Below are 21,883 nucleotides of genomic sequence, written 5' to 3' on the forward strand. Positions count from 1 at the left end.
ACAACCCTGCCTGACAGAAAAAAACAGCCCCCCCCCGCCACCCCCCCCAGTTTGTACCTTCCAGCTACTGCCCTCTGCAATCCCAAATTGGAACTGGGATCAGAACAACCCAAATCACATGAATTAACATGATTCCCAAGGTTTTCTGGTTGGATAATTTATGCTACAGTTTTTCACCAGCAGGAAAACACAATTACTAAGTGTAAACAAAGGTTTGAAACACCAACAATCTGAATTACTGTACAAGGGGCTGCAGGGGAGGAACAGGAGTGTTCAGTGGTATCAGCTACACCCCAAACCCTCCCACTGCCAAACTAAAAAAAAATTAACAACAAAAAACCCCAAATGCCTATCCATGTAGGCTGGTAGCCCAGGTACCCAGGTCTCAGACTTCCAGCTTGAGCCAATCCCCTACACCCAAACCTGGCTGCAGAGGGCCCAGCCCACACTGGACTCCAGGCACCTTCCCTGAACCACCAGGAGCTGTGGCCACAGCCCACAGCACACAGATCTGCCCACCATACATGTAGTGTTATTTCCCCAATAACTTAAAAGCCTTTATGGCAAGCCTTAATTGGAGAAAAAAAATAAAAACAAACTGTAGTGCACAGGGGAGCTGAACCTCTGCAGAGGCTCCTAAAGCCTTTACAACTTCTCACAAGCTTGTCTGTTCCCTCTGCAAAAAAAAGGAGATGAAAGAAAAGGAAGGAGTTCAAGGAGAGCGGGGCATGAGCACACATGGCAGTCAAGGCCAAGACAGAGTTACTGAACATCTACACTAAGAACTGTGCCCGTGCTCCTGCTGCAGTAGGATGAGACTTGGAATAGTTCATGCTGCATGATTTTTCACTTTAGCATGTTTTAAACCCCAATCCCTGTTTTCACTACCACAAATGACGTAATTACATAATTCCAATATATTTACAAAATATTAAAAAGTCTTGTTAATCTTCTAAATATTAACCTCATTCTGCCACTTTACACATGCACTAATCTGGGGGAAAAAAATTAAAAGAAATCAACAGGCTGAAATGAGCAGCTTTACCCTTTGTCAACAAGCAATCTTTGCATCTTTCAGAAAAAGGAACAAAGCCAAGTTTGTTTCACTGAGAAAAAAAAAACAAAAAACAAAAAAACCAAAAACAGTTCAGAAATTCATGTGCAATGGCTACAGAGCTGTAGAGTCACTTAGCTGAGATGACATGAAGAAAAAAGTGCAAGGTGGTTCCTCACAGAGCGTAAAAAAATCCAGTCACTGAGGCATGGCTGAAGGAAGAGGTGCTAACTACAACCCTAAACATCAGGAACTAGCTGACAGAACACAAACACGGCTTGTGTGGGGGTCAATCTACTGGCCAGAATGAATTTTTTTGTTTTGAACACCATGAATCCTTGGTACCAATGGAGTGTGTTACAGTGGAGTCTTCTAGAGCGGGAACATAAAGACAAAGGGAGCAGCTGGAATCAGTAACTGAGGGTAGAGTCATCCCATTCCAGCTGCTGCTGTCTGTTAACATTCTGTTGGTCCTCCTCCTGCTCTCCCTCTTCCTCCTCACTGCTTTCAGACTCTGCACTAGTGATGTCATCTTCTTCTCCATCCTCACTTTCTTCTTCCTCCTCCTCCTCCTCTTCTTCACTGCTGTGTTGATCCTCGTAAGTCTGTTCAGACAAAAAATTAGCTGTCGTTACCATACTGGCTAAAATTCTTTTTGTTCTTTATTCAAAGCACTATACTGAGGAAGAGCTATTGCAGATTCCTTGCTGGATTTGGAAGTTCAGCAGGAATTAGGCAGAAAACAGAGAATATAAAAGGAAGTAGCACTTTGTAAAGAGTTCTGTGACACTGCTGTCAATCCTGGCACTCTACACAGTGTAGCTCTGAAGGGTGAAGCAGTACTGCAAATTCTACTGGAGAAGGATCCTACAATAGGACACAGAGCATGAAGATCACACATCTTCCTTGCTCCCACTTTTCTAAAAATTCAGGCGCCAGCCACAGGAGAAAGAAACACCATAAACACAGATGTTTTGACAATAAATTCCTGCAAGTTTAGACAAAAGCAGGCCGTGCTTAAGGCACTGTGCACACAATGAACACTGGTGCTGGACACTGCCTGTAAAATCCCATTCTCCACGATGAAACTAACCCCTGCAGGATCCCAAACAACTGCTCCTGGCATTTGGCACACTGGTTCTGAATTCCCAGTTGAAGTCTCTCTGCCCTGTGCTCAGGGTTGGTTCTGCATGGCCAATCCCACCCACTCCAGCAGGACAAGGCCAGCAGCTGCCCAGGTTACCTCCATGGGGTTCACAGTGATGGTCAAGGCAGAGTCATCCCAGTCCATCTCGTTCTCCTTGCCCGTGTCCTGGTCCCTCATGGTTCTCTGGTGCGCGGCGCGGATCCGGAACACGCCCAGGATGATCATGAACACCAGGAAGCTGACACACACCACGATCACCACCGTGGCTGTGCTGGGGACAACTGCACCACGAAACACAACACTGGTATTCTTGGCTGTGTTAATAACTACTCCCCCTCACCTGCCAGGGGAAATGGCTTTACACAAGGATTTCATGTATATTACTGTGTTTCCTGTATTTCACACAAAGGCAGTTTGTCTACAGCCACTTAAAAAGTCAGTAGGAATGTAAGAATAAGACCTCAGTTCCTTTAATATAATTACATCAATCTGAAGGACTGAAAACACAAGGAAAGCACATTCCACCACACACAAGACTCTTCTCTGAATTGCCTATTTTTCTTCCTCTCACATCCTACACCCATGCCAAATTAATGTAATTAAAACAGAAAGGGCAGATACCATGACTCATCAAAGGAATAGCACTGCAATTCTTCCCTCCTGCCATTCAGAAGAAATTCTGTCCCAGTTCCTCACTTTTTTAGAGGTCTTGCAGTCTCCTCCCCTTTTCCAACACATACACACCAACAGAAAGTTCTTCTGCTGGCAGGAAAGGGAATTCCATTGGGTTCTGGAAACTCCCTCCTCCCTGCCTGGGCAAGAGCAGAACAGGACTGAGCAGCTGCCTGCTTTATTAGTCCAACACACTGGTTTAAACTCAGGGAAAAGAACTCTGCAACACCACAAAAAGCCAGCTCAACTGACCTGAAAAGGGATGAGGGTTTGCCAAGTTGTGACCAGAGAGATCAACAAAGGAATGGTGCACTGGGTGAATGAACTGTGGCTGGGCAGCAATGTGATTGGCATGTTCCACTGGGCTGGCTGTGTGGATAACATTCACCTAGAGACAAACAGAAAGTGTTAAATTTCAAAAACCCAACAGTACAATTCTGAAGAGATAAAAATAAAGAGAAAAAAAATAAAATTTCAGTGCCTTTAATGCCATTTTCTGCTGTACTTCATCTATTTGATGTAAGCATACTAAATAATAATTAACCTGCACCCTACCACAGAGGAAATGCAATTTCAGCCTCTCTGTGCTTTAACATAATCCCTTAGTACCAGAAATTCACACATCACACAAGCAAAACAGTAAAGCAACAGTGAACAGCACATCCACCTGTGGCATCCCAGAAGTGACACACAAAGGCCACTCAGCTCTCTGGCAGCACCACTCTCACTCCATTTGCTAAATTAATAATCTGTGTTTTCAATGCAACCTTTGAACTTCACACCTCCATTAGCCACACTATTTTTCTACAAACAACGATTTTGTCTCAAGCCGAAATACAGGAATAAAATCACGTTTATACATCAAAACCATTGCCTGAAATGCTCACATTTCCAGGACAAAATCTAAAGCAGTAAGTGGTTAGCTATCTGCCACGCTCCCGAGGGGGCAGCTCACCCACCTCCACCTGGAACTCGTTGCTGACGTAGCGCCCGTTGAGCTCGGAGCAGAGCAGTTTGAATTTCCTGTCGAACAGGGACGCCGCGTGCCAGTTCCTGTAGCGGATCAGGTGCAGAACCTCCTCGTAGCTGGCCATGCTGTCCACCCCTGTGGGGAGACACACAGCTCCAGCAGCTGCTCTGCAAAGGACTGCCACAGCTTCATACCCTGGGTAAATATGACTCCATTTCTTCACCTACGTCTTCTCGGCCAACGGATTTTCAAGGAGTACAGAAATGGTAACACCACTGACACACACACGCATGGCTCCACTGAAATCCTGTGGACTGGTTTTGTGAGAAAATGCTAAACCCAGTGAGACTTCGAGGGGATTCTGGGAGCTTTTCTACGAATACTTCAGAATAACAGAGAAGAAGGATGCATGCTCCTAGGCACTGGACTATCTGTGGAAGGAACAAGCCCTTTCTGGGGCAAAGCTTAACTGCAGTTCACAGTCCAGAGGAGACCCGATATTCAGAACAGAGAGAAGAGCAGAAGGAAGGTTCTCAAATGTTGTATTTTCTAGAATCACAGCTTTCTACAGAATTGGAATTCTAAAGATAGTCCAAGCTTGAAATTCTAAAAAAATGAAGGATTTGGAATAAGGTGTTACAAGCCACCTCTCTAGAACTGCTCCCTTTGTCAGTCCCTTCAGACCCTCCCAAGAGCAGCAGCAGGAACCCCCACCTGTGATTATCATGCCCAGGTTGGAACTGCTCATCTCAATGCCCTTCTGCTGCAATCGTGTCATGTCAATCTCCAGGCTCTCCTGCTCCTGATTTAGCTCCTCTCCCAGCACTGTCACCTCACACATATCCAGGTTGTGCATGATCTCTTCAGATACCAAAGACTCTTGGACTAAAAAGCAGAGAAAAAGCCAGAGATTCAAGCAGAAACACCAGAATAAATACTAAAATCTAGGCCTGATGAGAACAAGTAATAACAAATAATAATTTAAAAAATAAAATACAAAATACAAACAAGGGATATTTACACGAGGATAATGGCCTGGACTTATCATTTCCAGGTAAGCTACTGTTAACCCAGACCAGAGGATCTACACCTTTCTTCCCCTCACTGGATTCTGTACTAAAAGAGAAATCCACACCTCCTCCCCCAGGAGCCCTGAGTGAGGGGAGGGTGGGCATGGGTGGCTGTTACCTGTGGGATCCTCATCCCCATCCCCCTCTGGCTCCACCTCCCGGGTGATGGTGCTGATGATGCGAAGCTCCGGGAAGAGGGAAACGCCCTCGGAGCTCTCAAACTCTGAGGCAGAGCGGGCAAAGTGGTTGATGCCACTGAGGCTGATTTTTGGTTCCTCTGGCTGCAGGACCATGACATAGCCCTCCACAGAGGGAATGGAGACACAGGCCTCTTCGTTGAAACACCTGAGAGACAGAAGCAGGTTTGCAGTCAAGGTGGTTATTGGAGAGGGAAGCACAATTACATACAGTAATTGCTTTATAAATTTTTGAGAAGCTGTCTCAGACCCAAGAGTCTTAGATAAATTCATCAGCTGCTCTGGAAAGTATGAAACAGCCACCAAGGGAGAAATCTCACAATTAATTTTACTTACAGTTACCATTTGGCCTCATTTCTACATTTTGACTTAGAGCCACAGGTAACCCCTCTAATGAAGCTGTGACACTGGAGACACTCCCAGCACTCTAGCAGTAATTTCCTCCCCATCTTACATACTCCCTACTCCATTCACAGGCAGAAAGCAGAGTGCTGGTGTGGAAAACATCTGCTGTGCTGCAATGTGTGATGGTCACATAGCCCAGGACTCCTGTGTCCCTCCCAAGTGAGATCCATGAGGAGCAGGTCCCAGCCCCACTGCACAGGGATGCTCCAGCTGAGCACCAGGACATACCTGACAGTGCTGCTGACCTTCAGCCTCCGAATGCCAGGAGTGGGGAACTGACGGGAGTTCAGGTAGGAAATGTGCTGCATGGCCTTGTCCACCCTCTCAATGTCATCCCCCTCTATGCTCAGCACAGACTGGCTCGGGTTCATGTGGATCTGAAAAAAAGGAAGAAAACCATAAGAGAACCCAACCAAGAGACTTGATGTGGCAATTCAGACTGGAGCTCAGCACTGGTAAATGCAGGATAATGACATCCATATTCAAAGCAACAGGGCCATTATTTCCCAGCCTTGCGGCACAGCCTAAACTCCCCACTCACTGCCTTATCCCAGTGGAATGTACTTGGGGTTTCATTCTTTAAATCTAAGCATGTATCATAGTTCTGGCTCTAGTAAGACAGAAGAGACAAAGCCAACATAAAGGAGAGATTTAGCTCTGTTCGCACAGCCTTGCTAATGAAAAAGCCAGCAATCTCATTTTATGAAGATGCTTGTTAAAGATCTTTTATTAGACAATCTGCACAGCTGGTAAAATAGAGGCCTACAAATATGGAGTTTCTCTTAAAAGACAGCAAAGTAACTTTCATTCCTAAGACCACGTTTATACAAGAAAGATTTCCTACTTTTATATAATATTAAAGCAAAATGCCACAAGAGATGAGATTGTTTTATTTGGGACACCCTGTTAACTCTGCCAGTGAAACTTGTAACTTATATCAGGGAAGGAATGCCCGTTTCCTTTTGTTTATAAGCAAATTTACCTTCACACCTTTGCCAACACCATCAGCCATCTGCAAATCTAGCCCCTCTTTGCAGGTGTAGAGGCAATCAATGACCTTCTTGTTCTCCAGTTTTCCAGAACGAATCATCAGCCCTGCCAGAGTGCCTCGGAAGAACTGAGCCATGTGCAGCTCACCACCTTCAAGAAACGAGGGAAAAAATCTTTACTTGTTTTGATCCTTTTTGCCTTTTCTTTTGTAAAACAACAAGTATGCCAGCTGGCACACACAGTATCATAAACATGCGGGTTAGTTTTCATCTTTTCTGGGTGTTAACCTTATGATTATGGTCAGGCATAATGAAAGAATTAACCAGTTCACCATGCACGTGGCCCTCAGACAGCTGTGGCCACCTTGAACTGACTGTTCCATGACAAGCATTTCAAAAGAAGCCCCATACAGCGAGGTGGTGCTCAGAATCAACCACAGGACCAATGGGATGAACCATGAAACCTGACTCTTCTGCTGAGGTAACACCTCCTTCTCTCTCAGGACACGGGACAGCATCCCTGCAGCTGTGAGGGATCTCCACTAAACCAGCACCACAGGTTCTCCCCACTCCAAGGGTAGAAAAGAACTTTGTAAAGTCATTGAGCTCATTCTGAGACAGGTGTCCAAGAGCTACCTGCCCCCTCTAAAGGTGCCATCTCCTCTCTGGAGATTCGAGTGAGCATTTAAACCCAGGTAACTCATTTTTAGACATCTGAGTTCAGCCTGATAAGAGCATTCCTTAATGCCTTTGAAGATGATGTCAGAATGATCACCTAGTCCATCTAGCTAAATCCTGGGGCCACAAAACACCACCTGGAAATGTGTATTTCAAGCCCATTACTTACTAAGCAACCTGATTTTAGAAAGATGTCTAAGCTTGTTGTAGGAGTTCTAAGTGATAAAAGATCCTTGGTACAATTTGAATATTCAGTGGTGAAATGTCCTGTTACAAATTATACAGTTTTCATATAGCTTCAGCTTCTGGACACCCTGGATGCCGCTCCCTCCTTGCCAAATTAAAATGTGATACACAGGTAGAAACCTCTTGCCAGTTAAATCCAGACTATTCCAACAACTCTTAAAACTTTACCGGAAGGGCACATATCTTGAAATAAATTTTAAAAATATACACTAATTTTTAAAGTATCTCCAACTGTAAACCAATTGAACTGTCACTAAAATTTGTTATGAGGAAATAACCCTGTAGCCAATCTGAAATAGCTGGTAGCCAAAGCTTTTTTGCCTATTCACTGCAACTAGAATTTTATATAAATATCTGACCACATGAGTATCCCCTGTAAACTACAGGTCTGTCTTTACAAGCAGCCTGATCTAAATATGAAATCAGTCTTATTCTGAGAGGGGAGCAAAGGTATCTGAGTTCCAGAGGTCCTTCCCAATGCACTGAATGAATTCTACAATAAAGACACATATCTACATGCAGAAATACATACATTTATATAGGATGACGTGTTTATGCTTTTACAAAACTGGATGAAAGAGATTACAGCTGATATTTACATCAGCACCTTTTTTTTCACCACTTCACTGCAACCACAACCATTTTAGATTTGTACGTGGAGGTACATTTGGACACAACCAAAAAACACTCCAAACAAACAAACAAACAAAAAAAAAAAAAACAAAACCCCAAACCAAGCAGAAGTCAGCTGATGATGCTCTGCAAATAGAAGCACAATGAAGACACAAGCCTAGGAGAGGATTATGTGAAGGTCAATGGCCCAAATGCAATGCCTGCATTTCATGCTGTGTGTGAGATGAAGCAATGTCTTGGCTTAAAAAATGAAATAAAACAGTAGGGAAAAAACTCCAGCAACCTGCAGAGGTCTCGGGCACAGTTTCATTGTCATTTTCATTTCCTGTATATTCTGTAGAAAAGCAAGACAAAGAATAGGACAACAGGGAAAGGACCAAGTAGTTACAATTTGGCAAACTCTCTAATCCCAGAAAACACAAAGCAGCACATCCCCCAAAATTTGCTTATATTGGCCCCAGCTCCTCAAGGATTCTGAGTTCTTGGAAACATGGAGAACTGCAGTGCAGGGAAGACACATCAGAGTGTTGTTACCACAGCCCAAAGAGCCCCACACACAAGCAGCAGTGACACCAGCAAAGCTGCAGAACACCTGAACCAAGAGAGGAAACCTCACACAAACCACCTCTAGTGGCTCAACACAAGTCTAACATCTGGCTCCATTTGAGGGGAAATTAAGGTGAGATCCAGACTAATCCAGCAAATCACCAAAAGGTATTGAAAGATGATCAAAAGAAGTCATTATCAACACAGATTTTTTTTAATCAATAATAGAATCCCATGTTTTGAGCAGTCAATCTATCAAATGGAAGCACCAAAGATGAAAAGTGGCTTTTAAATTTTTAAAAGAACTGTTAAAAGAACTTCTTCAAAAGGATAAAATCTTTCTCCTTGGAGAGGAGCTGTATATATAACTAAGAGCAGCCTGAATAGAGCAGACAATAAAGCAGATGTCTATTTTTATTAGCACAAATGGTAAAACACCCAGGAGACAGCACTGCTGTGCAGCTCTGCAGAGCTGTCTGCTGGACAGGCTTCCATTGACGAGAACACTTTTCCTACAAGATGCTTTTCAGCCTACTTGAAATGTTTGCTTGGTAATCTGAAGTACATGAGCTATTGTTACAACTATTATTAAAAATAAGCCATCAGTATTCCCATGGCCACCACAAAAATCACATTGATGGAACACAGGCTGGTGAGCAGCCTTGTATTTCCCACACCTGTGGCCAATGAGAAAACAAACACTCATGGAAAAAATGACTCAGAGGAAATCTGTGATACCAGCTTGGAGCAAAACCCATCTGCAAGAGGCAAAACAAGTTACATTTCATGCACTAAAATGATCTGCTGGGTACTTCTAGATAACCACAAAGATTTCATTTTTAAAAGTGAATTAGAGGTATTAACAATTGTAAATAGCTACCTTGCCAACAGGCTCCTACCACCAGCTGTGTTTCTATCTTGGAAGGGTGCAGTGGGTAATCCTCAGTGACTGGGAAAGGATCATAAGAAACACCATCCACGTAGAGAGACACTGCAGGAAACTCAACGTTCACGACGTAGTGGTGCCACTCTTTGTCACACACCTGAGTGGAGAGAGTTTTAAAAATTCTACTGTCATTTTCTTTTCCCACTATAGTTCAGTAAGTGAGCTGGTGCCATGTTTTACATAAACATACATGCAGATGTACCAGTGACCTACAATATAAGCCTGTACAGACACAGTTGATCTTTCACACACATGGCACACATCTGAAAAGCAAACTGACTGCCAAACATTTACAAAAAAATTCTTTATTCTGTTGCCAGTACAGGAAGCTGCATATACTTCCTTTCCTTTAGTTTTTATATTAAATAACAGCATACTTCAATCTAAAAATACATTATCTACATGCATGCACATCCTGAAATACTGCTATAAGACAACCTTACTTGACAAAGGACAGGTATTTGCTGAGAGCAACTGTTAAAAAAACATGACTATTTATCACAGATCCAGGGGGCTGAGAAAATCTCACATGCTCAGGAGTACTTGAACTCTATGAACAACCTGGAATAAATACCTCCTGTTCTCTCCTGCACTCCCCCATGGAGTGCATTTAGTGAAGACAACTGATGTCACAGCTCTAAGACCAACACTGCATTTTCTACTCCATATTCAAGACGCAGCGGTGAAGCTGCAGCTGCACAAAGCGGTTTTTATTTCTTTACTTAGCTCACTACCAGGGAGGTCAGCTGTTGGTGGCTTCCCTCCAGCACTCCACCCGGCAGCCCTCCAGGCTCACCTGATTGAGCTTCCAGTGGAACTCGGCAGGCTGGAAGGCCTTGGCCTGGGCGGGCTCCTGGCGGAGCAGGAACACCAGGCGGCAGCTGTGCACGTACAGGCTGTAGTGGTGCCGGTTCATGTCTGCGGTTGGGGTCACAGCGTTAGTTCCTGCCAGCCTCACCAGCAGAGCTCCCCTGCTCTGCAGTTCCACACCTCAACACCCACGTACTGACAGGCAGTAATCAATGCAGAAGTAAATCAGGCGCGGTAAGAGGAATGTAAAACATCCGCACGGTGGCGAGGACAAACACCCTTGAACCTGTGAGGCTCAGAACGGACAGACATGTCTCTACCCAAACCCATCCTAAACCAAGGCGCGGCACTGAAGAGACAGAGATAAACCTGTCAGCAGGAGTAGAAGAGCTCTATTTGCAAACAGAAGAGCTTCTTTTGTTACAAATGGCAATTATGGAAACAGGGTTACCACATTTCCTTCTTATTAATGGCATTCTCCAAATTATTGTTTCTCTGTTATAAGCAGAGAGTGAAATTATACACAGAATAAAAAAAAACAACTTCATCTCTGGAGAAAGAGAAACTATGACCTCCTAAGGAAAAAAAACATACAGCAGCAAATGCTGTCACTAGACCTGATACGTGTGTTGCAACGTTTTTAGGCAGCATCAAGAACAAGTCTATCTTTGGAGATGCAAACTCGAGGCTGCAGTGCCAGAACAAGTGATCTACCACAGCGAAAGAAGTGCATAACGTAAACTGAAATGGAATTAGAAAAACAAGTCTGCCCAATCTGAAGCTACATAATCTAAGGCCGAGCCTAAACATATGCACAGCAGTGATTTTTAAAGTCAACTTCATTTCAATTCCAAGAAAACCTTAAGGTAGAGAAAACACTGTCACATGCACTGCCAGAGCACATAAAAACCCAACCAGGCAAAGAGACTGTTTATAATTGAAGTATTGACAAACCTGTCTTGTCTGAATTGCACAGAATTGTCTCTTTCTCTTTGGTTCCGGGCCCGTGCCTCATCCATACTGAAATCATGAAGGGCTCTTTCATATTGACTGTGACAACACCATCTGGAACCTTCACAGCCTGGGTGCCATTGAACTCGAAGACCTGGTCGCTGTCATGGCCATTATCCGTGGGGAGCCCCACAGTCCAGTTAGCAGCACTGCTTGGAGGGGGGAGCAGCTCAGCTGTGCCAGAAGCAGCACCTACAACACAAATGCTCAAATGAAAACAGAAATTTAAGAGACAACCACTGGTTTTAAATTCAACTGTTTATCTCAGCACCAACTGTCAGGATTATGTACTACCATCACCCACCAAGCAATTCTCCTTTTAAATAATGTGGCACTAATTTACAGGCATCTAATACCATGGTAACTTCCACAAATTTGACTTCTGAGTAGACAACCGATCTCATAATAAGCAAAACAGTTTCCATCCCCACAGCTGTGGAATCTCCTTTTGCCTCTATCTCAGGAAGCCTTTCATTAATGCCATTTGTCCCTCAGCCCTATGAGCATGAAGCTTTCTCCAGACACTGTGCCTAGCTGTGAGACCAGAAGTGATCCAGCTGGAGAGAGTGCACAGGCACTCCTCCCAGCTCAGTGCCTGCTCACAGCACAGCGAGCAGCAGGTACCTCCAACGTCACACTGACCTCAATCAGGGAATAGCTCAGGAATTGTCTGGGTCTCTGGGGTTACATGCTATTCAGACTTTCAATTACTTTTGACTGAGGCTGAAGACATAAATCGTGAGTGATAATTTATCCTGTAATCTCGATTCTCCCATATGGCTACAAAGGACTCACTGACTTTTTATAAGACCTTTAACTGCAGCATAAGTGGATGCCAAGGGCCTTTATTCCTAGGGCAATCATGCTACAAATATAACTGATCCAAGTTAACTGTCTTTTTCCAAACTACTCTTTCTTGGTTCTCTCTAGTTTTTCATCATGTATTTCTCAGATTGCTGCCACTATATCCATCAGGCTCAGAAAAACAGAAACGCTTTAATGGCTTTACCCTTCCACACAAATTCTTTCAGCTCTTGAACATGAATCACATTATTAGTCTATGTAAGACGACAGAGAGGCAGAAGAAAGAGATTCTTTACCACATTTGAGAATTATTGTAGAAGTCACCTTCAGGCAATTTCATGCCTTTTGCTGCCAGTGAGGAAATGAGTTGAAGGAAATTATGTGCAAATGAAGACCAGATTACTCACTGATTTCTGGTCTAACATAAAATTCAAAGCAAAACTAGTAAGCAAGAGAGGCCAGTTTTATTTTAACAAAAGCCTTCTTACCACAGAGCCTGTGGATGGATTTCTCAGAGTAGGTGTCTCTATCACAGCCTTTTCCAATATGGTTGGTTTCTAGTTCCACCGTTGCTTCAACTGAGGTTATTGGCTCATCACATGTCTCCAAATGCATCCCAGGGAACAGAGCCAAAGAACCAGTGCCAGGCTCATATTCTATTCTTTTGCTCCAACCTGAATATTTATCCAAAGAAACAATATTGAATATGTCTTGTGTTTAACTGAAGGCATCAGCAAATGCTAAAAGCAAAGAGGAAGGAGAGCAAACTAACCTTGCCAGCCAGGTTTGCACGTAGGCTTAATGCTAATTTTAACCAACACATCCTCAGCAGCTCTCTTCTTCCCACAGTCATAGGCTGTTACTGTCAGTTTATACTGGTGTTCTTTACCATAGCTTAATTTTTCTGTGTTTTTTATATAACCTGGCACAGAAAAGAAGAAATTGTCAGACATCAATACAATCCTTCAGGGTCATTGCTGCATAAAATGCATCCAGGTACCACCTATGTCCTTCACACAGACTTGAATAAACTGGATCTGCAAGTGAGTCACCCTGCAGGGTTTGACTGTCCAGTGCCAGACTTCAGGCCCAGAGCCTGCTGAGCAGGGTGACTGCTGTTCCTTGGGTGACAGCCCCAGCCCCGTGTCTCACCGTCCTTGTCGATGGCAAAGGGCACATCTGGAGTGACGATCTCGTAGCTGCAGATCTGGCTGAACTGGGGGGAGCAGTCTGCATCCACAGCTTCCACCCTGAGGATGTTGTCATACCTCTTGCCCTCGATGACTGTGGCCTTGTAGGACTTGTCCTTGAACACCGGGGCGTACTCGTTCACGTCGTTCACCTGGATGTGCACTGTGGCCCTGCAGTGACACACACAGGGCTCCCAGGGACAGCACTGGGCTACAGCAGCTCCCCCTCTGCCACCAAAGCCATACCAGTCCTTCCACCTGACAGCTCGGAACCTGCACTGCTCCTGTGCCATGTGTTTGCAAATAAAACTCAAACCCTTGTGTAGTTAGAGAACTAGCAGGGTTTTCTTTGTCACCAAGCTGACCTCTGCTACTCTAGTCCTCATCTTATTTATGCCACTCTCTGCTTCACACGACTGTTCATATCCCACATGCTCTACAGATGTTTACTCCAGAGTGTCAAACAGTTATTCCCAAGTGGGTTTTCTAGACACTATTTTATACTGTGGTTTTTCCTTAGATAAAGATAAGCTAAAGACTGCTTTGTTCCTATTCTTTAATGCAGGCTCCATGCTGTTGATCTGGGGTTCTCTGGTGAGGCTGTCTGGAAACAATAGACATGAATGCTTTGGCATTTTGTTAAGCTTGATATAGACCGACTTCTTAAACCAGTTTCTTGGATTTAGAAGCTGAATTCCAAAACAGTGTCCAGGCCTGGTATCCCATGCTAACTCCACTAACTCAAGACAGGATTTTAACTGTATAAGCAGTTTCCCTGCTTCTATCCCCACCTGGTTTTCTAACAAACTCAGACATCAAGGGGTAAAGCAGTACCACCTAAAATACAAATGAAGGGATGGCCAAGCAGTTCATGTCCATTTGGCTGCTCTTTTAATTACTATTATTGCCCTACCTGAGCAGGGAGATTGGACCAGATGACCCAGTGGGGTCCCTCCCATGCTGACCCTTTCTGTGGTTCCATATTTCCAGTATGAACACTTGGTTCACATTTACTCTCAATACTCAGACCATGCACCACCACAGGCAGGAGACTCCTCGGAGCCAAACTTCCCCTCAGCCCACCCCAGGCTGACTTACTTGTGGGATTTTTTTGCATTTGCTCCATCTGGTCCCTTGCCACAGTCGTAGGCCTGGATGGTGAACGTGTAGTCCTTCTGCAGCTCACAGTCCAGCTTCTCCTTAGAGCGAATTATTCCCTCACCAGTGGATTTATCCACTACCACTGCTTCAAAGGGAACATTCTGCCCGTGGATTTTAAACCCACAAATCTCACCTACAGAGTTAAGGTAAACACAGGTTAGAACTGGTCAATGTGACGATACGTTTTTTAAATAAATGCCCAAATATTTTGCAGCCAGGGGTTTGTGAGGGTCTGTGGACAAAGCAAGAGCACTGTGCTTTAAAACGGGTGAATTCTGGGAACTTTAGTAAAAAGAAGCAAACATCTGCCTTCCAAGCAACTTGTTTATTTTGCATCCATTCATGCAGGAGTACAAAAGAGAAAAAGAGAAATGTAGACAGGCATTTCACAGGAGTACTTGAGACAGCTCTCGGGCAACAGTAGATCTCACGTGAGCATACAGCCACGGCCACTGGCAATATCTTCTATGCCAAGCTACTGGCAATAGCTGGGCAGCTGGTTTACTTTGACCAGAGCAAGGGGTTAAAATGCACAGCTACAAGTCAAGGGATGAAAAGGCTTCGAGTACAGGTTCAGCACCAGAATTACAGAAATTCTGTCAACAGATCAAAGGACAAAGTCTTCCTGTGCAATGTACCTGGCTAAAATCAGGGAATCAAAATAAACTACTGAATGAGAAAGGTAGAAATACCAACTTCTCAGGCATCCATTTCAACAGCTATCTATAACATGGGCCAAATGTTAGTCAGGGAAGCTCTCAGGGAACATTTAGAAGGCTTTCCTTCTATTCAAACTCTTCACCCTGCAAACTTGGAAAAGAAGTCCCCAGCACATGTTTTTTGAACACATCTAAGCCCAAGGCTGCACTACAAGAGTCTGGCTGGCACAGCTGGGTAAGGCCAGCACACAACAAAAGCCACTCAATAAACTGTCTGACCACCTACACTGTGTTTTTACCTCTGCAACTTGTTATATTTTGATGGGGATTTTCTTTCATCAACAAACCCCACTATTTTGCTATTACAGTTGCAGTGGTTTCTCAGTATCAACAACTCACTCCTCATGAAAACATGTCTAGAGGTATTCAAAAAAAGGGGTTGACTCATATTTAAAACCACTGAAGTCAGTCCTGAAGAGTGTGCACTGCAGGGAAGCTGTAAAGCTTCAGCACTCCAGCATTACTGCACAAAGCATGTGGAAAACTTCAGCTGTCCCAAGAAAGTAATCTACAAGTGAAAATATCAGAAAATGCTGATTTTCCCCAAACAACTTCTTCAGTGTCCACACAATGCACAGTAACCCCAAATGGTTCAAATGGATGTCTGATTTACAGATATTTCTAACCAAGGGTTTGGTTACATAACACTTTTTATCAATATATTTTCAAACAGAAAACAACTGGGAGAATAAATGGGACAAAAGAGCATGACAGGATCTTCTGTTTCAGTGCTGATTCCCCATTTCATAACCAAAGTTAGTAGGTTAATATTCATAAAAGGGGTAGAAAGAACCCTTTATCACCTTCTTTGGTGACTGTCACCTCAAAACTCTCTAAAGGGAAAAAAGACAAACCCAAGTCAGTAACAGGAAAGGCTGAATGGGAGCAAATAAGGAAAAGGCAAAGATGCACACATTACACAGAAAAGCTTTGGAAAAACTGTATTTTAAAATTCCAGTGGTGATTTGCTGTAACTGTTACAATTTTAGAGTTTTAGTTATGTTAAATATGATTTAATATTTTAACTCCAGGTTTTCACTTGCAGAATTTTGAAATATTTCACCCGACCAAGGCTTTGTTTTCTCCCTTTCCTTTTTTAATAATACCAACTGCTAAACAAGATATTTCCAAAATTGCATGTTGATGAATAATTGCCCATAAAGCAGAATTGATCTGAATTTATTTACATTATTCTATTAAAAGTATTACCATAATTTGTGACTAAAAAAATACACACATAAATTGTAATTCTGATGAAAACAAGTTTTAACTTAAGGAATGTGGAGGGGGACCTGTATGTTTTCCTAGCAGGATAGCATCAAATTTGACACAAAAATGGCAGAAAACACTATTGCAACAAAATTTCCTGCTAGGTTTGCTACCAAGTGAGCCACAGATGGGACAAGAGCAAAATCTGTTTGCTCCCAGTGTCATTTCCTCCACAGGACACTTCTCTAAAAACCCTTCCCAGCTGAGCCCAGTCTTGCCCAGGTCAGCAGAGCTCCCTTCCTAAAACTGGGGCTGGTGGCAGCAGCACTGCCCACCCCTACAGGGGAAGCTCCCTCCAGGGAGAGGAACCCAAGGGCTGCATGGATTTTGGGGTTTGGTTTTTTTTTTTTACAAAGAATCAATAGAGATGCTGCAAGAGCCTTTTCAAAGCTCTAGACATATTCATGCTTTAAATTACAAAATCCTAACCCCCACAAAATACCACTTGCATCCCAGAGTAGCAAGAGGAAAATAAAGAACTGTGGGTGAGAAGTGGTTTTCTCCTGGGGTGGGGGAAGAAGGACTGAAGCCCTGTCACAGGCACATCAAAAAACCAAGGGAAACATTTCAAACATCTGGCTATGAGACCCTCCACTGCACTCTCACAGCAGAGCACATCCAGATATAACAGTCTGTTTCAAATCTAACAGAATTTCAGTTCCTTTATGCACAGCAAAGGGAAATCCCTGCTTGAGAGTTTCAGCCATCAGACTGAATTTAGGCACAAACCGTAAACGTAGAATAAAAATGTAACTGTCCTTCATTTTCATTTTAATATTTTCAGCAAAATCACTTAAGATCAAATTCCAACATGTTTGAATTTATAATGTAGAAAAGATTCACTGAGGAACAAGAATGGTCACTCTTCTCCAGCAGAACTGTAACAGTGATGGTGCACAAGACTGATTCCACCCTGTCCCTATGTGCCAGGCAGTTTAAGGCAAGCTGGCATGACTATATTCATCCTGTTTTTAAAAGTGTGTCACTTCACACCGAAAACCATACAAATAACCCAAGAAATAAACATCTATATAACCCCACTTATTTTTGCACACCTGAATTTTAGGATTCTACCACAGCACAGAGTGAGCAAAGCAGTAAAATGTTACTTTTATTTGCCCCACAGTTCATGCACTACAAAGCATCTAAATGACCTCGTTTTGAGATGTTTCGACACGCTCAAAATTGAAATAAAGCAAAAGAGCTCTACTTAAAGTATTTTAAACCTGCAGACAGTTCAGAAGTTTCACAGCTCAGCTAGAGGGCACAATTAATTAAAACATCCAGCCTTTTGAAGCATGAATAAATTTGATTTTGAAGCAATACAGCAGCAGGGGCTAAAGCAGCCACTGCATCCTGAGCAGAGCTTTGTTTGCTGTGAAAGCACAGAACTGAACTCCCGAGAGGTTCTGGACACCAGCACCTACATTTAAAGCACTTCAGAACTGCAAGAGGTGATTTCATGCTCTCCTCACCCCTGAGAGCACAGGTCAGGCCTCCCATTCCACTTTTTAATTAAGATATTTTGTGTATCCCAACACGAGCTTCTTTGTTTGCCAATGAAAGTTTTTTGTACACAGTTTTATTTCCAGTTAAGACAGCAGAAGAGCCTCTGCCATATGTACCCAATACATGAGGAAGTTTGAATTTCAGAGCATTAGCCTTGTCTCTCAACTGCTGAATAGCAAATTTACCATTATCTTCAACTTAACTGGAAATAATTACAGACTTATAATAATACAACAGAACTGTTACTTCAAGCAGTACCTCAAGAAAATTTTGACCAAACTGCCATAAAACTGCAGCACTCAATGCAGTCAATGCTGTTGAACATTCCAAATGGCTCTTAAATTTCATTTAACCACTCTCCTATTTCTTCCTCTGTGAAGCCAGGTTAAGCACTGCTCCCAAAAATGGTTCAGCGACACTTTACGTACTTCACTAGGATCCTTGGCTCTCAAATTTTGCTTTACCAAATAAGCTTCTGCAAATATCCAACTTAAGCCTGTGTTATTCACTACAAGTAATTTAAATACCTGCAAGTGCCCAATGGTATTCTTCAAACACATCTAACACTGTCAAATTCAAAGAAGGACTTTCCATAATACTGCATCCAATTAATGAATACATATTCCTAAACAAAAGTTTTCAGAAAAAGTTCTACTGCATATAAGTTTATAAGCAAATTGTCAGTCCTATGTTCAAAGTGAGGAATTAGCCTACACTTAGCACGTATGTTGTGTATCATTCTCTATATTCTTTGCTAGAGGAGAAAAAGCCTTTTCTTCAGCAACAAGAAGTTCTTCTGGACTGTTAAACAAACTCATCATAGATATGCAATCCTAATTCTACTGATTAGTATTTTCACTCTATTAAGACACAAATAAAAGATCCTAAGGAAACCAAAACTCTCTTCAGACTGGTAAGGAAACCATTATTTTAGAACTCCCACGTTGACTGCTGTGAAATGTGGAATCTAGAAGACTGAGGAAGAGGACAGGCACTATGAAAACAAAACAAAAATAAAACACCAGAAAAATCACCATGTACACATGAAATCAAAGCAGCAAAGTACTTTCTGGTTTGGATACTTGGATACAGCTGCAAACCTGAAATAAAACACTGGTCCATGCACACACATTTCCCAGGATCTAAAAGCTTTGAAGTGTTATGCTGCTGTTAGGGAAAACACACTAACACAGAGTATTTGCCCCCAAGAAAGCATTTCCACACCTTCAAACAGAAATGCAGATGAATTCCTTACCTGCAAAACGCAGAGGTGCATCTTTGTCCAGGGCTATTAGAGGGGGGTCCAAGAGCACCGTGTTGTCATTTTCTGTAACTATGCCATGGTAGGTTGTTTCAATCCACGGCTTATGCTTGTTAACTGAAAGGAAAACAAAGTGCAAAGTCAAAACATCTGAAACTGGCAATGAAAACTTCTAAAAATGCTTTACAATACCAATTCCAGCATTTTCCTCTTTTACAATTCCGAATCAAGGTTTTAACAAACTAAAAGATCCGAGACAAAATCCTGGCTAAGTACGTTCAGAAGAGCCGAGTGTCCCTGTAGGCTTTCCAAAAGTAACTCAGAGAATTTAAATTACTTTCTAACTATGCAGGGATTTAAGATGCCCCTGAAGTGCAATTCAAAAAAACCTTCTAGCAGTGATGGGGAGCTGCTGCCATCAGTGCCAAGTGTGACACCAGCAAAGCCTCAGTCAGCAGCACACGAGGGAAGTCTGGCCAACACAAAACACCAGGTTTGTCTACACTCTGCTTCCCCCACCACAGAACACTTGGGATTCAGCTGGTGGACTGTTCTTCACAACAGGAGCACTTGTTCTCATGTCAGCTTTTTGTCCTGTGTAGAAGGTTTCACTATCTTTAAGAAAACAGGTGGAAAAGGGATCAAACTTCATTTCTTTAGTAGTTGTTTTAAGAGACTGGGAAACTCCGCTAAAAAAATCTCACACTAGAGTATCCTTCACCTCTGCACAGACATACAGTGTCTTTCCTCATCAGCCTCAAAAAGAGCTTTTTTCTAGTACACAACTAAAGATACAAGATCAAATCACATTATCTGCTAGGCTTCATCTACTCTGGGACAATCCAGCAGGAGAGTCCCCTCATTATTAAGTATTTAGCTTTATGTTATGATCCCCAGCTCAGGTGGTGGTGTGTGACCACCTGAGTGGCTCCTGGATGGTTAAGTTCCCTTAATAGTACAATTTTCCCAAATGCAATTCTGCCAGATTGCATTGTATCCAGTGGCTTAGAGCCTTACTGAAAAACATCCTACAGGGCCTGAAAACTGCTCCTTACCAGACAAAATCAAGTATTCAGCAAACAGTGCACAGTGAAATGCAAGAAACGCTCAGATAGAGGTTACAACAAACACACCAAAGAGCAATCCATAGGCAACATCACCCAGGTTTTGGTCTGCAGGAGAGATCTGAGGAGAACTTAAAACTTATCAAATGCATGCCTGTGCAATTTACAGCAAAATCTACACTACAGCTTGAACATTACCACACAGCTGAGCCCTGCTATTTCACCTCTAAAGAATTCTATAAGCAGATTGTCAAAACAGGCAGAGATGGAAGGCTAACCCAGACTCTTGAATCCTGCCTCTTCAACAAAATCAAATGGATTCCTGTCATGTGCCATATGCTTACCTAGGGGAATCAAAGAACAGTGATAAAAGGAGACTTCAATAAACGATTAAACCTAGAGAACTCATACAGGAAACCATAACACTCCCAATATGCTTTCATCTGCAAACTTTTACTAGTTAGTAGCAACAGCAGACAGGATATATCATCTTCATCCATACCACTGCAGCAAGAAAGAACTCACAAGGACCTGATTTAATGCAAACCTTGTTTAATTACTCCCTGTGGTTTTACTTAATATGGCAACACTCTATTGCCTCAGTAGGCTCACACAGGCTCACTTGCAGCACAGCAAAGAGGCAGGAGATGCCAGGGACACTGCCCAATGGTCCCAGTGCTCAGATGGCACACTGCTCCAGTGCTCAGAGGGCACACTGCTCAATGGTCCCAGTGCTCAGATGGCACACTGCTCAATGGTCCCAGTGCTCAGATGGCACACTGCTCCAGTGCTCAGAGGGCACACTGCTCAATGGTCCCAGTGCTCAGAGGGCACACTGCTCCAGTGCTCAGAGGGCACACTGCTCAATGGTCCCAGTGCTCAGAGGGCACACTGCCCAATGGTCCCAGTGCTCAGATGGCACACTGCCCAATGGTCCCAGTGCTCAGAGGGCACACTGCTCAATGGTCCCAGTGCTCAGAGGGCACACTGCCCAATGGTCCCAGTGCTCAGAGGGCACACTGCTCAATGGTCCCAGTGCTCAGAGGGCACACTGCTCAATGGTCCCCGTGCTCAGCTCAGTGCTGCAGCTCCCTGAAGGAGTGTTTCAGAACAAACCTGGCCACGCTCACAGGTACACACGGAACCCTCCCTCCCTCCCTCCCAGGGAAGGTGCCAGGCACTGCTCAGGTGTGAGGCTCCCATGGAACTCTCACCCACAATTCAAACCTGGCCTCAATAAAATTGTCCCACCAACACAGTTTTGGCTTCAGGAACACAAGGAGGTCACAACTGGGCATTTTTCTGTCAGTACATCTGGGACAGTTACACCCCAATTGAAAATTGGAGTCCTTTCAGCTATTCATCTTCATCCTTGCAAGGATGTGGTATAAAATACCAGAAGAGATCTCTGCCAGAAAAAATCCTCCATCTCCATTCGAATGCTTCTGAACATGCATTACAAAAATACTTAAGTTTTTTTTTAAAGTTTTGAGAAACCTTCTCCTAATTTAGCAACCTCCTAAATCTCACTA

At 43.3% G+C, this 21,883-nt stretch overlaps 1 protein-coding gene across 1 annotated transcript in view; it reads right to left on the bottom strand.

The window, feature by feature from the left end:
- Positions 1-59: 59 nt before the first annotated feature.
- The window catches only part of CLSTN1 (calsyntenin 1), a 28,553-nt gene continuing 6,729 nt past the window's right edge, over positions 60-21,883 (bottom strand). The window contains exons 2-19 of the mRNA XM_062507721.1: positions 19,282-19,404; positions 16,052-16,081; positions 14,467-14,662; positions 13,331-13,539; positions 12,951-13,100; positions 12,667-12,852; positions 11,318-11,566; positions 10,350-10,471; positions 9,488-9,650; positions 8,345-8,395; positions 6,498-6,655; positions 5,744-5,892; positions 5,032-5,258; positions 4,558-4,728; positions 3,833-3,978; positions 3,126-3,261; positions 2,298-2,482; positions 60-1,659 (exon numbers count right to left, since the gene is read on the bottom strand). Of these exons, the coding sequence (XP_062363705.1) occupies positions 1,465-1,659; positions 2,298-2,482; positions 3,126-3,261; positions 3,833-3,978; positions 4,558-4,728; positions 5,032-5,258; positions 5,744-5,892; positions 6,498-6,655; positions 8,345-8,395; positions 9,488-9,650; positions 10,350-10,471; positions 11,318-11,566; positions 12,667-12,852; positions 12,951-13,100; positions 13,331-13,539; positions 14,467-14,662; positions 16,052-16,081; positions 19,282-19,404 (2,846 nt within the window). The 3' untranslated portion in view covers positions 60-1,464. The remainder of the gene's footprint in view (positions 1,660-2,297; positions 2,483-3,125; positions 3,262-3,832; positions 3,979-4,557; positions 4,729-5,031; positions 5,259-5,743; positions 5,893-6,497; positions 6,656-8,344; positions 8,396-9,487; positions 9,651-10,349; positions 10,472-11,317; positions 11,567-12,666; positions 12,853-12,950; positions 13,101-13,330; positions 13,540-14,466; positions 14,663-16,051; positions 16,082-19,281; positions 19,405-21,883) is intronic.

This window comes from Cinclus cinclus, chromosome 23 (assembly GCF_963662255.1).
Source record: "Cinclus cinclus chromosome 23, bCinCin1.1, whole genome shotgun sequence".
NCBI lineage: Eukaryota > Metazoa > Chordata > Aves > Passeriformes > Cinclidae > Cinclus > Cinclus cinclus.